General features: G+C 34.6%; 1 protein-coding gene across 2 annotated transcripts in view; it reads left to right on the top strand.

Annotated features, from left to right (window-relative positions):
- Nucleotides 1-19,842, top strand: part of Dscam3 (Down syndrome cell adhesion molecule 3) — a 70,328-nt gene that overhangs the window by 35,543 nt on the left and 14,943 nt on the right. For both annotated transcript variants that reach the window (XM_088046881.1, XM_088046882.1), the window contains exons 5-9: nucleotides 16,167-16,325; nucleotides 17,409-17,558; nucleotides 18,162-18,282; nucleotides 18,484-18,694; nucleotides 18,745-18,985. In XM_088046881.1, coding sequence (XP_087903007.1) covers nucleotides 16,167-16,325; nucleotides 17,409-17,558; nucleotides 18,162-18,282; nucleotides 18,484-18,694; nucleotides 18,745-18,985 — 882 coding nt within the window. The remainder of the gene's footprint in view (nucleotides 1-16,166; nucleotides 16,326-17,408; nucleotides 17,559-18,161; nucleotides 18,283-18,483; nucleotides 18,695-18,744; nucleotides 18,986-19,842) is intronic.

The raw sequence follows: 19,842 nt of genomic DNA, 5'->3' as shown, positions 1-19,842 counted from the left end.
ATAATTGCCGTTACGTGAACTAAATTACAATAATGTACACACCTTTAATCCGAACTTAAAGAATGAAGAATTCGTAAGCTTCATCGGCCACATTAAAAGCCTTTCAGTCGCAGCCATTCATTACTTAATACAAACCTATCTACACCTACACTTTTTCCTCGCAACAACAGGCCAAAGACTTTTCCGAAGATTAAATGCACTCTAAAAGGTGACGCCCTCTTGAAAAGGTCATATTCGTGCTCCTACATAAATGGTAAAGTGTTGTTCAATCGAAAACTGCGCATTTATTCAGAACGACAATAATTGCGAAAATACGAAAAAGAATGTTTTGGGTATTCATAAAATAAATCTATAAACTAGTAAATGGCAGTTTTACCTCAATCTACGGATTAATCGCAAATTTAATGTCACTGGCTAGTGAACATATGCGCTAATTAGTTGTCAACTATTGTATATCAAATTGCAGCAATAAAAAAAATGTTTTTCAATTTGTAACATGTCTGTGTTCTGGCAGTACTATAAACTGAATCCTCCCATGTACATATGAAATCGTTTATCACTTTCGACAGTCTACAATTCCATGTAAGAAGAGAAATTCTAAACCTAGACGACTGTCTCCGAATTTGAATGAGTCACTAGTTGCGCTTACTTGCTTGATTACACCTCGCTTAATCAAGTTTCCACCACCATTAAGTGAATTATACAAACTAACAAAAACGATTAAGTTGTTCGATGTCGGAGTAAACAATTCTGACTACATACTAAAAATTCATTACACGTAACCAGAGTTATACTTGTCTCAAACAAAAATACATTTATTTTACTTAACGTGAAAGAATATAGAAGAATGCGACTGGAACACAACACGTGTTCACGGAAGAGACGAATGGGTTAGAACTCCGATAAGAACTTCACAAAACAGAATTTAGTTACTCGACAATGTGGTAAACTAAGTTTTCGTGTCTGGAGACCAACACTGGTGTACACATTGTGTTATTTATAAAAAAGTTCGGAAAGCGACGAAAAGGTGTCATTACATGTGTTCAAAATCCGGCTCGAGTGACCATTTTAAGATCAAGCAGTGTAGATGTGGTTTATACAGCCAATAACCGTTGATGTTCGATTGCATATGAAATTGTCGCAATTCTGTTAAAAACTCAATTTAGCTAGTTTTCAAGCATTCCACGATTGAAGCTTAATAGTTTGAATGATTACGGGATATCCCTAAGGGCGCGTCCTATATTCGATTTTGAGAATCTGCTATTGGGAAAGCCAATTTTAAATAACACGGCTTATTTCCAAAATTTTTAATACTTTGATTATCTGTGCTACGAGGGGGCGATTCTGACGCTTTGGTATACTTCACTTACTCCAGAAGGAATTTTGTACTTTTCAGTCGAGATCGAGTTGGCCATGCATAGGCGAGGGATGAGTTTCGAGAAGCGCTTTGCATAACGACATCACAGGTATTTTTTCTCGTTCGATAGACAAAGTTTCCTCTCTCAAATCGTGAAAATTGAATTTTTGAGTCAGACACCAAACAACAAGAATTCTACCGAAAATCCAACATTTCACACTTCTTTTGTAGACTCTAAATCAACTGCCCGATACAAATTTAATGAATTTTTTGTGAGGTCTATTTCAAGACTTGTAGCGTTCTAGCGAGGCAATTTCATTGTACGCCAGCGTATTAACATAAACCGTAGGGAAGATTTGAATTTTTTGTTTGCTGTTTAAATTTGCATCAAGTAAACAGTAAGAGAGCGAGGAGTGTCTGTCTGGACAGTGTGGATAAATGCACTTTTATAACGCTGAAAGAATGGAAATTGCCGGACATTCAAAGACCTATTCATCTTACAATAACCCCCTCAGAGTCCTTCACGTCTGCAGTTTCAGATTTATCTAAGCATCTACCGTTTAAAATTCATTAAAGTTCACTCATTCATATTTAAATATCAAACAAATCCCAGAAATTGGGTTATAATTATAACGGGAACTGTAATTCAAGCTGCATGATCAATAAACTCTATTCATGACGTTTCCATTGCTAATATTAATTCATCAGCGGTATTATCATCGTTTTTAGATCGTTTGTCATGAAGCAAATCGCGCCCGTGTATGAACAGAAAACGAGGAAATTCAACGAAACAAAATTGAGCACGACGTGTTCAAAAAGTAGCTTTCATTAATTAGAAACATGTGAGTTTTACATCATTAAAAATAATGAAGCCATACGTTTCACTTGATCAATTTTTTTTAAAGTCAAATATTTGCTTATACAAACTGCATAATTGCAATAAAAACGAATAAATAATAATGTCACACGAAAAAGTCACAATTTCTCTACTATGCGCTCATTTTAATAACTGAAAATTGTGCTAATACCGAACCCATTATTTCATTTACGTATTTAGTATTTGTGCTGTTGTTATATTTTATCTACAAATAACAAGCTTATTATTTCTGATGTACAAATATTTATGGCAAAGCGACTAGTTTCATTTGTAATAAAAGCTAAAATTTAGCTAATTATCTGTTCAAATACATATTTTGTTTGCTTTTTATTGAAATTAAATTAATATTAGCGCTAATTCAGACTTTCGAATTAACAACCAAAGGAAATCTACTGCTAAAACCACAACCCGTCTGTTACATTTGTTTCACGTATTTTTGGCATTGAAAAAAAATCTATTAAGAAATGTTGTTAATGCCTCCACTTATTTTTTGCAGTCATTTCAATAACGCCCTGTATATCGTGAACTTAAAGATAATTGTTAATTTGAATGCAAACGAGTTAAACGCTTTTCATTAAAGTCAACTTATATTTAATATCGCAAGAAAATTTGCTTCGTCTTTGAGAAAAAGTGTAACAAGGTTACCAAGAGAACGCAGAACAATTAAGTTTCTTATTTTTTCCGTACAATTTATCAGGTCTCTTTCAATGTACGTCTACAGGTGTTCTTCCGAAACTTTATTCTCCTCCACTTCCTAAACTCGCAAACTTTTTGCTCAGAAAGAACTACATGAGTAAAAGAAAGAAGTTGAATAGTAAACAAATGAAGTGCCCGTCATTTCTACTTTCCTCGAAAACTGCTTAAATTTTCACACAAATTAAGTAAAGGTTTTGTTTTTTTGTGTAAATAATGGCGACTGGCTTTTACTACAAAAGACTGATTATAACAGCGTTAAAGGAGAGTGATTAACAACGCTGTTCCTCGCTTCCAATTAATACCTCCAATAAGATTAATTAGGTAAATATGTTTGTCTAAAAGGTAAACGAAGGAAGAAGCTCAATTTATTTTTAATTTAAAACAGTTGTAATGAAAATTTTTAAAGGAAATGTAGAGCGCATTCGGTTATCGTGCAAGTGCTTATTCCGAGACAGTAATGGAAGTAGAACATATAATGAAGTATGAGGACAACGGAGACAAAATAAAAGAAATGATTACGCTCATTACGTAGGAAATACTGGAGAGTTCGTTCAGGACGTGCGATTTGCTGGATCAACGCATCGCCAGCTGAGCCACTGATTGAGCTATTGATCTAGTAAATCATATATCCCAGATTTGAGCGTTGATGAAGTTCAATTTTTGTTTGGATTGTTCGCGTAACTGGTTAATATTTTTTTAGGAAGCCTTTTGTTGTGGGATAGTGAAGAAATAAAAACTTTCTTTATATCTAAAGTGATATTTTGAGGAAAATCCCGGCTTTCCTAGTCCATAATATAAAACAATGAATACTCGTTCCGACATCCACGTGTGCGTCAGCATGCATAAAATATTGAGTTACGAGTGTTTATTGCCGCCGCGACGTGAGACATCCTTTCCTAAGCAATTGCCTACCCCACACAACAGCTATTTATAATTTAATAGAATCTTTACGTCTTTTAGGCTTGATAAAAAAAAGCTTACATTCATCAAGCGGCTTTAATTATTTAGCTTCACGGGGTGACTGAAGAATCCTCGAATTTATCTGGGTTTGATTTACACTTACGCCTATTATTTGAAAATGGATTGGTATCGATTTACAGAGGCTACGCCACAACTGGAGAGCGGAATAGGTATACAAAGCTGGAAGCTGTAATTGTTCACCAATACACGAACCAAACGATTTTGCATAATAACAATGGGAATTTTACCATGCCTTTGTCCTCGAACGAACCCTTTAGTCCTGTCAGGAGGATCTCTCAACGCTTGGATTTGCCGGGGGAAAGCAGGGACACCTGCCACCCCCATACGTTGGTTCAAAATCAAAAAACGCCATTCAAAATCAAATTGACAATTGTGCAGCCAAATCCAAGGTCTGAAGTGGACCGATATCCATTCAAAACCTTAAAAATTGTAGATGCGTCTATTTTTTCCACACAGTTGAAATACACCGACTCTGTCAGGATGTTTTCCTCGAATGATCGATCAATAAGAAAATTGCAGTGGACTTTCAAAGGCCTTGGATGCATTCCTCGTTTTTTATTATTATTATAATCAAGCGGAATTGGTGTTCGGTTGGTTCCTTTGAAGTCGGCCAGCGAGCTAGCATGGTTGTCTGCTGGAAGGATCAACCCACGGCTGCACCGAGACAAATGTGCGAAATTCATGTTTGAATGGGTTCGAATGAATGCCCTTCCCGGGCGCTAGATCGCCAAAGAGATTGATGAAGCTCCGATTGAAACAGACGGCTCGTGTGTACGTATTTCTCCATGCCATCGATCCGGTAATTTGACGGGAGGATGTACCATGCTGCCGATTTTACGACCCTTGTTGAGTAATTTTTGCCCGCCAGGCGGAATCTTCACGCCATCAAATATTTATTTAAATAAAACAGCAATAGCACAAAACACCGCCAAGGAATTGAGACACCTTCTTTAGTTGTCGGTGTGGAAATTATCAAATGAAACATCTTCAGGAGTTATGAGGGTATTGTCAACGATACTGGTGGGACCGAGACAGATAATCGAGAGTTATTAAAAGTGGGGTGAATTATATCTCACCCCTGTTTCCACCCACTTTTCGGTTGACAAAGATCCGATAAACACGGAATATGAAAAAATGTAAATAGAAAGTCGAAGAGAACCGGCATAAATATGCATGTAGCTTCCGCTATAGCTCGCTGCACAAATTGTCTAGCGTGTCAATATACATTATGGATAAACACCCTTTCCCTACTTTTAATCACACCCCAAATTCTTACGATTCCTAAAAAATATTACTCCCAAACTCACTCATTTTTCATTTATAGCATCTACATTGTTTACAAGAACACTAAATCAAAATTATAAATTAGTGCCCTATCTGTTTAAAATATTACCTCACTGCTGTGAGGGTAAGACGTCAATGTTAATACAGTGTAAGTGCTGTTTCGTGAGAGATACTAAATTACGCTGTCATCAGCTGATGTATATGGAATTACATACTTTGGCATTTGTGACGGCTATGTAAATTATGTCCTATACATGTAACTTACATTAATCTTTGTAAGTTTACATTGTATCTTCACTGTTTATATGGGACACTACAGTAACATGTTCACCAAAGTAAACTCCAATTTGTGCCTTCCATTAAGATGTGATTAACACAAATTTCTGATCAATAAAAGATCTTCATTTACAATCTACCACCATAATATACTGTGCCCCTTAAAACAGATTGTTGGATTGCTAAATAAATATTCTTTTGATGTAGTAGACAAAGGAATACTTAAAAATGAACGCACGTTTGATGCGGGCGTAATTAACTTTTTCCAACATTAAGCTTGAAAAATATAACAGTTTATCTTGGTAGATGAACAGTTTTCCACCTTCAAAATTTTGGTTCTGATCTTTAACATCTAATAAAATTCACGAAAATATGGACGCATTTGAGCAAAGTTGTTAAAAATCTTTGAGTTTGTTTTCTTGAACTATTTAAAAGAAAGTTCCAACGGGATTCTTAGATTCTAAAACTACTAAAGGAATAAAACTCATTTTCCTTAGATGTTTCTAGATCGTTCAGTTTTGCAATTTTTATTTTGAATTTAGATTTTCTTCGTTTTTGAAATAAAATTAATCGAGTATTTGGTCAAAATTGACAGTTCGCCACTGGATTAAAGATTACAATTTTGATTGCTTAACAACAATCCAAGGTTTGTTGTTTTAGGTGGATACTTTCATCAGTGGTGTTAAAAGTAAGTGGTAAAATGTGGTTTTTTATATCGTTAGAAAAAACTAAAAAAAAGTCAATTCGATTCCTTAAGCCTGCCAAGAACCGTGTTTAATTTTTGGTGGTGTATTTCAAAAATACCCTGTATATATAAATTATAGGAACACATTTGATACGCAAAATAATCACATGTACCAAAATTCGATGGTCGATTTTTCGGTGAAAAATTTTCTACTAAACGACGAATTTTTTTGAATATTTATTTTTTTAACAGTTTTAAAAGTTCTTGAAAATCACCCCAAAAAGACCGTCTGTAAACCGATTTCATCAATATTTCGTTGCTTTGTAAAGCAAAGTTATTGTTGCTCACTTAACACAGAATTTCGCGCAAAATCCAAAACTGGACTAATTTTTCACATACGCCAACAAATGACTGAGTTGTAACTAATTGAAATTTCAAGTTGCCGCCAGAGGTCCAAAATTTTAACGGTCCGGAAATATCTAAACACAAAATCTTGGAAACTACGGCAGATACAGATATGCGTTCTTCGCCATAGCTTTTTGTTTGTAAAAAAACGCTCTCACATTTTCCTGAATTCCTGAATGGTTTTTTCGAAAATAAATTTTTCCTGGTAAAACTATGTAAATCTGGTCAATATCTCACTTATTTGTGGAACAAATTTCATAAAAACAGAAATAAACAATTTTAGCGTATGTTATGGGACCTTCTTGGGACTTGTCGTCGTCAAAAAGGGAAATCAGTGATGGGCACTCACAGAGACACTCAATGTACTTAATTAAAATGTATATTCGACAAAAATACGTTTACAGGGTAACCGCAACGTACGATGGTAAAAACGGAATTAAATTATAACAGGGTGGTGGTGGTTTTATATAAGTTCTAACAGATAAAAATGGGTTAAAGACCAAATGTCTAATGGGGGTCGCATCCGGATCAAAGATCAAATACATAATTTCTATTAGAAATACAAATTAAGAATATCTACCCGGATCAAAGGGCAGACGTCTATATTAGGGTAGTATCAGGAGCAAAGGTTAAGCTTAGTTATCAGAGATAAACCTACCACCCACTATACTTTAAGTAATATGAATAAAAATTAATTACAAATACATGAAATATTATTAGTGATTATAACACTCTTCCTCCCTAAGAGTTTTGATATACCTACAAAATTTACAATTTAGATAAACTACTATTTCTTGATCGCAAATTATAAGGATTACTAATAACAGGAGTTTGTTCATTGTTTTCTTCCATTGGAACCGCTGGACTTGTAGTTGTTTCGAAACGTTCTCCAGTGTGGACAGACAGTGCAATGGAGTCACGTCTATTTCGAGGTACCCAAAAGTTGGACAGAAGTTTTCCAGAACATTTCTTTGGGAGAAACCGTCCGACACAAGGAATCCAGGTGCAATCGCAGCAGTATCTCGATATGCAGCAGCAGATAGAGAATACGACAACGAGAACGAAAAGCACTGCGATCGAGAATCCGAAAAAGTTGAAGTACTGATGACTGCCAAAGGAGTTGTTCATCTCGGTTTCCAGGGCGTCATCGAACTTTTGAAGTTTGAGGTTCGCATGCCGAAGTTCGTCCAAATTATTGCTGTCGATGTGAATAGGATCCATTTGCGAAGCTACCAAAATCTTCTGATTTTCTACACAGCAATCGTCGGAATTGATGTCGACATGTGGAATGTAGTTCGTGAAGTTGTGGGAAATATTGGATGAAGCAACCAAGTTTGTAGTCATCGTGTAGCAGTGACAGTGAGGTGCCAATTCCAAAATTCCAACATCTTTGAACGTAATTTCGATGGCGTTTTCGAAATCAGAGTCGCATGAGATCGTAGCTGGTGTTGCATGGCTCATAGCATATAACCATTGATTACTAGATAATTGATGCCAAACTTCGATGTTTGCCTTGATGGTTCTTGTCATACAATCTTCAGGTATGGACTGGACATCTTCAACTCTAAGTTTCACTTCGCAGATTGGTTGTTGTGACGTTAGACGTATGACAGGTCTTGGACAAAGATATTCGGAATTCGGCAGTTCCAAGCAAACAGAGAGATCTTCCAACTGTCCGTAGTGCGTCCTTGTAATGCTCATCATTAGAAAGGAAAAACTAGGATTGATATAGGAATAGACAGTCGAATGATTTGATGGTGAAGGGAGAGGAATTAATTTATATAAAAAGTATCTAATGTTATCTACTAAAGGAATTCTGATAACATAAATTAGAATATCATTATCATAAATTACTGAAATTTTACTTAATGCAAAATAATTGTGAATTTTAAATTCTTGATCTAGAGGAATTGGAAGTTGAGTATTCGATTTAAGTTTGATGTTACTTAGTTCATTCTTAAAATCGGTCGGAGTGACAATGAATGGATGTAGAATATTTTGCTTTGCAAATAATATTGAAGATATTATTGTGTCGCATTCTTCATTTAGCTCGACAATTAGTTCTTCCAATAAAGTTAGATGATTAAGAACAGCTTGAGCTGATACGATATTGTTAATATTTTCCGATACTGATTTACTAAACGAGTTGAATTTATTAATGTTATCATTGAGCTTATTTTCATTTGATTTAAGAGACTGAACAGAGCTGTTATAATTTACTATGGCAGAAGTCAAAACATGAACCTGTTGTCGCATTAAATTTATTGTTTCGCGATGCTTGTCTTGTAAAGCCGTAATGGATTCTGAATAGAATTTTGCATCATTTGCGTCTGGTGTGCCAAACAGCCATTTCATACCGGTAGATATACCGTCAATGACACCTCGACGCTTACGTGTGACTTTAAGTGTGTGGTCAGTTAAATGCAAAATAGTTTCGAATTTCTTGTAAACCTGGGAAATTTGAATTTTTAAAAAGGCTAAAGATTTTCTACATGTAATCCTTTGTCCATTATGGTTTTCGCACCGGTCGCATAAATCTAGACTATCAACATAAACTTTTTCAATTAAAGTAAGCTTTTCATGTGAAAATGTGAGATTTGTATAAGACAATAACGATAGAAAGCTGTTATATGTTTTGACATGTCCCAAGTTTTGGTAATATATTCCGGCATTTTTAGGAAGCTGCGTGACTTTATGGGAATTAAGACAAAAAATAGATATTGGAAAATGGTTAAAAAGGATAATGATGATGAGATATTTGAGCATATTAGTACTGGTTGTTTTGTTCCTAATCTGAAACAAATGGTTTCAATAGATTTTTGTGATATGTTTTCCGTTGTTTCTTAATAATTACGACGACTGTTTGGTTTGGATTAATTTTTTCTATTTTATAGGGACCTTTATAAGTCGGTGATAGTTTTTTACTATATCCTGGCTTATTTGCTCTATCTTGGATAAGTACCAAATCATCTTTCTTAAAATTATAGTCGTGCGAATTTCTGTCATATCTAATTTTGGATTTTTCTTTGCTTTTTCCTGAATTTTCGCGGGCAATTTCGAATGTTTTGTTTAGTCGGAGTTTTAATTGTTGATGGTAGTCATCATAACTATATCTGAATTCTGGTGAAGAAGTTACTGTTTGTGGTAAAATAGCTTTATTTCCGAAAACTAGCTCAAATGGAGTAAATTTAGTTGTTGTGTGAATTGATGTGTTATACGAAAACATGGCACTTGATACAAACTTATCCCAATCGGTTTGTGTTTTGTTAATAAAGTGTTTGAGGTAATCTTTAAGTGTGGAATGTGAACGTTCTAGAGCTCCATTGCTTTGTGGATGATATGGTGAAGTAGTAATGTGACGGATCTTGAAAAGTTTATTAACTTCTTTAATCAAATTAGAGGTAAAATCAGTGGAGTTATCGGTTACAATCGATTTAGGTATGCCGAAAATCATGATGAATTCGCATAATTTTTCAGCAATCTGCTGAGCTTCATGATTTGGAATTGGATATGCGTATGAAAATTTTGTTAAATCGTCTTGAAGAGTTAGGATGAATCGATTATTACTTTCGGTGATAGGTAATGGACCTACGATATCGAGAAATAATTTTTCAAATGGTTGAGTTGCGGTGGAAGTTATTTCCATCGGTGCTTTAAGAGGGTGACGATTTGTTTTGTTTAACTGACAATCTTTACAACTTTTTATAAATTTTCGTATGTCCTTTTTCATGTTTTTCCATTTGTATATTTCTTTGATTATCTGATACGTTTTGAAAAATCCCCGATGTCCTGCGATGGCAGTACAATGATTTTCTTTCAAAATGTTGTTAATTTCTTCTTCGTCTTTTGGCTCTAATTTGCAACGGTCAGTTATGGAAACTTCAACATCAGTCTGATTGAAAATATAATGAATCATTTCGTGTATTAAATCTATTTTAAATTTCTTATTTAGTAATCGTGGATTTTCAATGAAAATTTTTCTTAAGTTAGCTTCCCGAATTTTCTTTCTCAAATTGAGCAAACTATAAAAGACATCTTTATAGGATGGTACGTCAAAGTGGTTAAGATGTGATATCATTAAAAATGTAGTTTGTTGCGTCTGATCATTCTTCAAAGTTATTGTATCATAACTGTCGATTTCGTGAGGAATTAAGTTTAAATCATAACGTTCAGAGATTGAATTAAAATATTTGTTATTTTGATTAAGGTCTTTTGAAATGAAGAAAGCGTTTGGAAATTTGGAAAATGGTTTTTCGCGAATGTGATTGATTTCGATTAAATCTTGATTTTGATAATGAAAACGAATAAAATCATCATATGATTCGTTGTTTATCATCATTATGGGGTTTCTTGAAAGAGCGTCAGCATTTGAATTTATACGACCCGGTTTGTAATGAATTTCGTAGTCGTATTCCTCTAATTTTAAGCGCCAACGTATGAGTCGCGAAGACGGATCTCTACAATTGAATAACCAAGTTAATGGTCGATGATCAGTGATGATTACAAATTTTTGGCCATAGAGGTATGGTCGAAAGTGTTTTGTAGCCCAAACAATCGCAAGTAATTCTTTTTCTGTTGTACTGTAGTTAGTTTCAGCCTTATTGAGTGTACGAGACGCGAATGAGATTGGTAAGTCTTTACCTAGCTCACCTTGTGATAAAACAGCGCCTATCGCGTAATTTGAAGCGTCCGTAGTTAAAATAAAAGGTTTCGTGTAATCAGGATATTGCAAAATTGGTTCATTTATTAAGGCATTTTTGAAATGCTGGAAAGCGTTTTCTTGTTCTGTATTCCAAACAAATTTTACACCCTTTTTTAACAAAGTTGTTAATGGTTTTGCAATAGACGAAAAGTCTTTAACAAATTTTCTATAATATCCCATTAAACCGAGAAATTGTTTAGTCGATTTTTGATCGACAGGTGTAGGATAGTCGACAATTGCACGAATCTTTTCAGGATTTGGTTTTACGCCATTATCAGTAATAACATGACCCAAATATGAGATTTCCTTATGTAAAAATTCGCATTTGTCGGGTTGTAATTTTAAATTGTTTGTTCTTAACCGTTCGAAAACGTTTTGCAATTTGTCGTTATGTTCCTGTAATGAAGAGGCATATATTATGATGTCGTCTAAATATGTGAAGCATTGACTTCCTTCAAGACCAGTTAATACTGATTTCATTAATCTACTAAAAGTTGCAGGTGCATTTTTTAGTCCGAAAGGCATGCGAAGATATTCGTAATGCCCATTAGGTGTTGAAAAAGCTGTTTTATTGACGTCTTCAGGTCTTACTAATATTTGATTAAATCCCATTGCTAAGTCTAGAGTAGTGAAATATTTACTATGTCCCAACTGATCCAAAATATGGTCTATATTTGGAATTGGAAAGGAATCGCCTACTGTGAAATTATTAAGTTGACGATAATCTGTTACAATGCGCCATTTACGTTTACCTGAAGTGTCTGTTCTAGTTTTAGGCACAACCCAAAGTGGGCTGTTGTATGGACTCTTTGATGGTCTGATTATATTGTCTTTTAGCATTTGATTTATCTGATTTTCAACTTCGATTTCGTGAACTTTTGGATAACGATAGATTTTGGATGAAATCGGTTTTACATTTGTTGTTATTATTTCGTGTTGAACCGTTTCCGTATGCGTTAAATTATCACCCGGAAGATAAAAGATATCGTCATATGATTTACAGAGATCCATGAGTGTAAATTTCTCTTCTGGATTTAAATGTTCCAATCGTAAATTGGTTTGTAATAGATCCGATCTATTTTTTAAATTTTGGCTTTTGTTTACAGAGTCTTTGTTTATCGTGAAACATGCATGACTGTCGAATTCCTCTAATACTAAGTCGATTTTCTCGATTTTGATTATTTTATTAGAAGAATTAAGAATTGTGGTTAATGCTTTTCCGTTTTCATTAACTTTCAGAATTGCCTTAGCAAGATAGACATCGTCAAGAATTTTGATTTCAGGAGTTAGACCTTCTGAAATATTTTTATTTAGAATGTTAGCTTCAACTATTGTCTCAGAACGAGGTGGAAGATAATAGCAGTTATTGTTGACATTTGAATTAAAACTGAGTTTTAAAGGAAATGGCAGATCTTTAAGTTTTAATTCAGATTTTTCGTAATTGATTTCGGCTTTTTGTTGAGTTAGTAGAAAATCGTTGCCAATTAAACCGTCGAATGGAATATTCGTATTGTCTTTAACAATGTAAAATTTAATCGTTATCTTGCGATTAAAGAAATTTAAATCTAAAGATACGCTACCGACTGTGTCAACTAAACCGTTTGCACTCAAACCGTTCAGCGAAACTTTATCTTGAGGATTATAAAAAACACCTTTTAGTTTTCGTAATTTATCCACCTTAATTAGACTTACACTTGCCCCTGTGTCTACAAGAAATTTGAAATCCAAATTTTGGTGATTAACCGATAAATAACAGGCACTATCATTATGAGATAAAAAGACGTTTTCTATTTTTAGTTTATGATTATTGGGGTTCTCGACTCGATTATTTTTAGACTCATGATGATTATTATTATTATTAATAATGCATTTACAAACATTTAGATTTTCGTTTTGACTTCTTGCCGATTTAAGATTTAGAGTAAGTCCACAGGTACGGCAGTTACCTGGGACTGTACGGAGTTTAAATGTACATCGGCTTGGGAAGTTGTAGTTTGATTTTGTCGTTTTTTGTTATTGTTATATTCGCGTTTTCGACATTCGTGAATCAAATGTCCAGATTTTTTGCAATAATTACATGTTTTATTTTGATTTGAATTTTGATTGCTCGCGCTGGATGCGTTTTGATTATTGAAATTCACGTTATTATCGTTGCCCTTTTTTCTCGTTCGACAATCTTTAAGTAAATGACCAGGTTTTTTGCAGAAGTTACAAATTTTTACAGAGTTAAAATTGTTAATTTTTCGAACTTGCAAATGTTTTTCTTCTAATAAAGCTTCCGAAAGTGCAGATGCTAATGTAGATGGTTTACTACGACGAAGAGCTGTAGAGATTTCGTCTGATGAATGAAGAATGAATCGTTGTAAAGCCATCTCGCGAATTGAATCTAATCTACCTTGTAAATTTATATCACCTCTATGTTTAAGAGAAATTGCATTTAAAACACGAGTTCGAATCTGGTCTAACCTAGTGTGAAATGAATGTACTGATTCCGTTCTGTTTTGTCTAATATTATTTAAATCTTCAAGCAACTGAGTTAAGTCTCTATTATCAGAAAAAGCTTCGGTTAAAACATTTTTTAAGTCATCCCAATTAGTAAATTCTTTTTCCTGAATTTGAGCTCTAGCTGATCCCTTTAGTTTTGACACAATATAAACAAGCATTAAACTTTTTTGTGTACCTTCACACAACTTATAAGCGTTCTCACAGTTTTGAAGAAACTCATAAAAATCTCGTCGATCTCCCGAAAATGAATCAGGTATTAAAGACCTTATATCAGAGAAATTATGGACTGGAATTGCTGGAGTTGTTGGAGTTTCAGGCATGATTATAACAAGCAATAACAAGTAGCACAAAAAACAGCAAGAAAAATAAATCTCTGCTTACCGCGAAAGAATCCTGCGTTTTCTTTGGAATGTTGATCCCGATGGTTTCAATCTTCCAATGCTCCCAATCGAATGCTTCTAATCTTCCAATTAAATGTTCCCAATCCCACTTCTGACACCAATTTTTTTGTTATGGGACCTTCTTGGGACTTGTCGTCGTCAAAAAGGGAAATCAGTGATGGGCACTCACAGAGACACTCAATGTACTTAATTAAAATGTATATTCGACAAAAATACGTTTACAGGGTAACCGCAACGTACGATGGTAAAAACGGAATTGAATTATAACAGGGTGGTGGTGGTTTTATATAAGTTCTAACAGATAAAAATGGGTTAAAGACCAAATGTCTAATGGGGGTCGCATCCGGATCAAAGATCAAATACATAATTTCTATTAGAAATACAAATTAAGAATATCTACCCGGATCAAAGGGCAGACGTCTATATTAGGGTAGTATCAGGAGCAAAGGTTAAGCTTAGTTATCAGAGATAAACCTACCACCCACTATACTTTAAGTAATATGAATAAAAATTAATTACAAATACATGAAATATTATTAGTGATTATAACACGTATAACATTCGATGTGATATCTATGAGCAAAGTTGCTAAAAGTATCAATTATCATTGTAATAAATTTGTCATATTTAAATGAACTTCCTCTGTGAAAGAGAATTTAAATTCACTTCGTCTTCCGAAGTGAATCTTAATTTTAAATCTAGTTCTGGATTGCCAATTTATGCCTTATATAACATCTCATTATTAATCGAAATACGTAGCTCGTATTTGAATCAAATTTGTAAGTTGAACTAGTGTACAAAGCAACAGTTTCAATTCAATAAAGAACTTCCATTTTATGTAAAAATAATTCCGAACAGTTTTGTTGTAATTATAGAAGTAGATTACGATGTATTGTAATTGTAGCAATGCTATAAATCTAAAATGAAACATCATTTTAAAAATTGAACTGAATTTAATAAACGACTGCAGCAGATGCACCTCTTTTTCGGGGAAAGTTTTTATGGGTGCAGGTGGTTGGGCTGGTGATAATGAATTGATGACATTGTCTCTTGATCTTTTTCACCTGCTCCCGGTGATTGATGCCATCTGAGCCTGATATTAAAATTTGCAGTTTTTGTTGAAAAAAATCATTACTAATCATCACTGCAGTGAGCGAACTGAAAATAAATTGTGAAGAGGCTGTTCCAGTTTAATCCATGCATTTTTAAGCCCCTGAAATTGGAAAATTCTCCGAGTGGGAATTTTCATGACAAAAACAACAATCTATGCTAGTGCTAATTCTACGTTTTTACGTTGACGACTTCTGTTCTGTTCACGTGATGCGATTTAGAAGGAATCAGCTTTCATATTTCAGCCTAACCTCGCTGTACAATGAAAACTCTTAAGCTATCATGACAGGTTTGAAATCTCGTTCGGAGAGAAAGAGGAAATGGAAAATCCAGTGCGACAATCTGCATAGGGGTAACAAACAAAACGATAAAAAAATTATTGATTTTTGTCCGAGTCGAGTCTAATAATTAAAAAAGCACCTCCATTTGAAAGATAACATGGTGTAATTAATCGTTTTGATTCGCTCTTAAAATCGTGACCTAAAAAAATAACAGGCTCGTATAACGCTCGAATATGCCAGTAATTCTGTTTTATTGGCATCATATGGAGTTATATTTCATTTAATTTGAAATAGACACGTCCAACTGTAATTTCGCAATATCAAATTTTACAAAGTATAAATTTTCTCGTGAAATTTGAATGGACGTTTCGTATTTCGATAATTTCAAATTAACTTTGTTTTTCAGGTTTTATTTGCACTTTAATGTCAACATTTTGTACGCCGGCGAAATTTGTGTGGTAAATTTTACAAAAGCTGTACTTATTCAGTTGATTTTTCTATGTCTGTTTTAATATTGGAAACGCACGGGAATAAATATACAATAATTTCTAGGGGAAATAAAACACTGACTACGTTTTCAAGCTGATTTTATTTTTGCTTTTTCAGTGGTGAACCAGCACTATGAGGTCCAGGTGTACCATACTCACGTGTTGGCAGGAAATACGGCAGTTTTGGGTTGCGTGATTCCTGCATTTGTTAAAGAACATGTGAGTGTAACATCGTGGTCAAGAGACGAATCAATCCTTTTACCCGGTTCAAACATGGGTGAGTATGTAATTAACTAATTAATGATTCTCGATAGGGTTTCGCGTAGATTAGGTTTCTGCAACACGTTGGGGTTAGGGCCGAAGTTTATTGATGCGGGACGTTTAACACAACGGTAAATAGATCTGTTTCAGATGAGTTGAGAGGCTTATCCAGGAGGGGTAGCCCCTCCTTCGTAATGTTTTCTAGATATCGCCAAAGTTCCTGCTTGAATTATGACTGATCTTTTGAAAGAGACTTTCTAATAAAGGATCAGAAGTTAGCGAGTTAATTGTCAAAAGACGCCATCAAAAGCAGTTGATAAATATTCGTGTGAAGGTTCTCCAGACACAATGCTCGCAAGATTTGACTCAGAACCACACAATAGTCCGATCATTTTTATTCCAACATCGTTTTTAAGATCCGCTATTCTACAAGGTCCATAAATAAACGCGTTGATCAAATTATGACAGTGTTTAGGATTTCATCTTTGACTTGCATTCGCACTTTCTCTTTTGACAATATCCGCACGAAAACTTAGTTATATTGTGTTGCCACTCGGGAGAAAGCCCTGGATCCGACTTTCGAGAAAGAAACTTAAATTGAATACGAAGTCGTGGCGGTCTCGGCGTTATGCAATAAAACAAAAAGGATCGGATGGGATGTGCTAAAATGACTTAAATTTCTCAGCGGGATACTGTAACTTACATTTTTGTTCAATAATGAAGTTCTCCCCATATAGAACTCTGTTTTCTTCCCTTGTTTATCCGCCGACACGCACCATTTGCACAGCGATTACTCAACTGGACGGTTTCATACGCTGTCGACGGACCCATCAAAATAACACTTACACCAGTAAATAACACAAGGCGTCTCACAATGAATGCATTAAAGCGTTTTCAATCAAATTAATAAAACAACTATTTTATCGGCGATGTAAATTTCGTCTTCTTTTTTAATTAAAAGCGACATAAAACTTTTCTTAACTCTTTAATTGAACCATCCATTTATCATCGTTGCTTAATATCCCTGACGTATTTTGCCATAACAACATCCAACTATTTTCAAACTTCTAAATTAAAAGTGTTTTATCTTCACGTCTAGGTGGTCGGATTATTGTTACCTATGGAACCGGAGAACTCCACATTCGCTCAGCAAGAGCAGAAGACGGTCTTGCTAGATATTCATGTGTAACACTCCATATTCTGACGCAAGAACGAAAAAGAAGTGCCCCAGCAATTTTAACGGTTACAGGTAATACATTTGTATAAATTTGTGTTTTCGCTGTCTGATTCTATTTATACTTTTTTCTGACAAAGGTTTTCTTTATTGTACTTGACACATCTCTGTTATTACCTTTAGTAAATGGCTATATTCAGAAAATATCATATAGCAGAAGAAACTTTTGTGACTAATTGATATTAAATTCTTTATCAAATTTGGTACTGCAACGTAAAAAATAAAAATTCTTATTATAAATTAAACACATTAGTTTTTGTATTTACATGTTGGAAACACAGGTAAATACATAATTGTGTTAACATTAAAGAAAATCCCGGCGCATCCACCATTGTTACAGATTTTATAATAAAGATTTAAAATGCGCGTTTTTTCCTCGGCTTCATTAAATTTTTAAAAACATTTTAAACACGGATTATTGATTCAACAACTTGCTTTTAATTTTTATTTTATTTCATATCAGTATCAATATTGACTAAGCTGGCGTGTTAATTTAATTAAAATAATGTTGGAGTCGGGTTCCGCGCATTAAACTAATCAGTAAATTGCAGCCATTATTAATTTAGATAATGCTTTGTACTGTCACAAGAAGGAGTTTTTAAACTAAGTAAATTTCAGAACCGACCCGGAATATGTCCCCCCGACTTGCCCCCACCGTCCAAACAGTAGTTTCATCGGATCGTGAGACTGATATTCATTTAACATGTTCGGCGCAGGGAAACCCACCACCAACATTCAAGTAAGATTCCCCTGTAAACATTCTATTAAGCCCCTAAATCAATTTCATTATGGATGTGTTCTTAAGTAAACACGTATAGGATTCATCTCCTAGGTATTCAATTACTAGGGCTTTAGTGAGTGTGCGAAGTGTATTAATGGTATGAGTTTCACATTAATGTCAATATCACGTCAAAATATGTCATAAATCCTTTTCCTTCAGTTGGTTTCGAGAGATTGAAGGCCATCTACAACCCGTGCACTCATCTGCGAGGTTTGAACCTTCGCAAGACATCCTTCATATCCGACGTCTTAAAACGGAAGATGCCGGAAGATGGACATGCAAAGTTTCTAATAATTTAGGCGAACAAAGATTAGATATTCATCTTACTGTTACTGCTCATTTGAGTGTGCACGTGCTACCACAACTACAGGTATTTCAGTGAATTTCATTAAATTGGAATAAGCATAAGGAAATTCTCAGGTAATCAACTCCGGTGAGAGTGCAATTTTCAATTGTACAGTTTCCGGATCTCCTGTGGGACGAATTCAGTGGTTTAGAAACGGAGAACCGCTCTTAACCGATGGAAATAGAAAAGTTAAGCTATTAAGTCCACTGGTTTTAGCCGTTTACGGAGTAACACGACATGACAGAGGAATGTATCAATGTGTTGTCCGGAATGATCGAGAGAGTTTTCAAGGCAGCGCCGAACTTCGACTAGGAGGTAGACATTAAATAATGTGCATTAGCTTTAAAACATTTACCACAGTTTATTCGCCAACTGACAAATGAGACGCACACGTCCAATAAATTTCGCTCACATTTTTCTCCACACTGGATTTACACGATGAAAAAACTCGACTCAACTCTTATTTTAGTATAGTAACTTTTAAAACCCATTTCATCACCTTCATCGTTGACCATCGTAATCACTCATTCACGTTTCGGTTTTCATCCTTTGCAGCTATATATGTGGATTTGGCTTCAGTTTTCAATTTCCGGCCCTTTCAATCTCTTTGTTACTGATTATGATGCAAACATAAAAACGAAATAATTTTCAATCTTTTGTTCGGTGACATAAAAGATATGTTCTGAGTTTCACTAACACATTCAGGCTAAAACGAAAAAGACAAAAGCTGAAGAAAATTGCTGCCGTACATTTTATTATTTCCGAGCTGCTTCAAGATTGATTGTTGCTTTCACACATGTATTTGCAAGAAATTACAGCGCTGTCGGATATCTATTTAAAGGTCGAAGTCTAGAATTGATGGGAGCGTATTTGCGCTTCCATTACAAAATATATTTACACAATTTGTGGGAACTAAAGGATTTTATATTGATAGTAAAAACACTTTCATATTTCAACGTCATGGTTGATCATTTTATTTGTCAAGTCAGAGATTCTGAAGTAATAAAATAATTTTTACTAGGGAGAATGAAAACAGTACAGTCATTAATTCAGTCCATTGAGCGATTTGCCAGCCCACTTGCTGGTCTAACCGCCATAACCCTTTGACCAAATTTAATACAAATTGATCGCCTGTATTTTTTGATGGCTTAAACAGATTTTCGGTTTTAGCT

This window comes from Gnatocerus cornutus, chromosome 10 (assembly GCF_029298725.1).
Source record: "Gnatocerus cornutus isolate USDA-ARS CGAHR chromosome 10, icGnaCorn1.1, whole genome shotgun sequence".
Taxonomy (NCBI): Eukaryota; Metazoa; Arthropoda; class Insecta; order Coleoptera; family Tenebrionidae; genus Gnatocerus; species Gnatocerus cornutus.
This window is presented reverse-complemented; position numbering and strand designations above follow the sequence as displayed.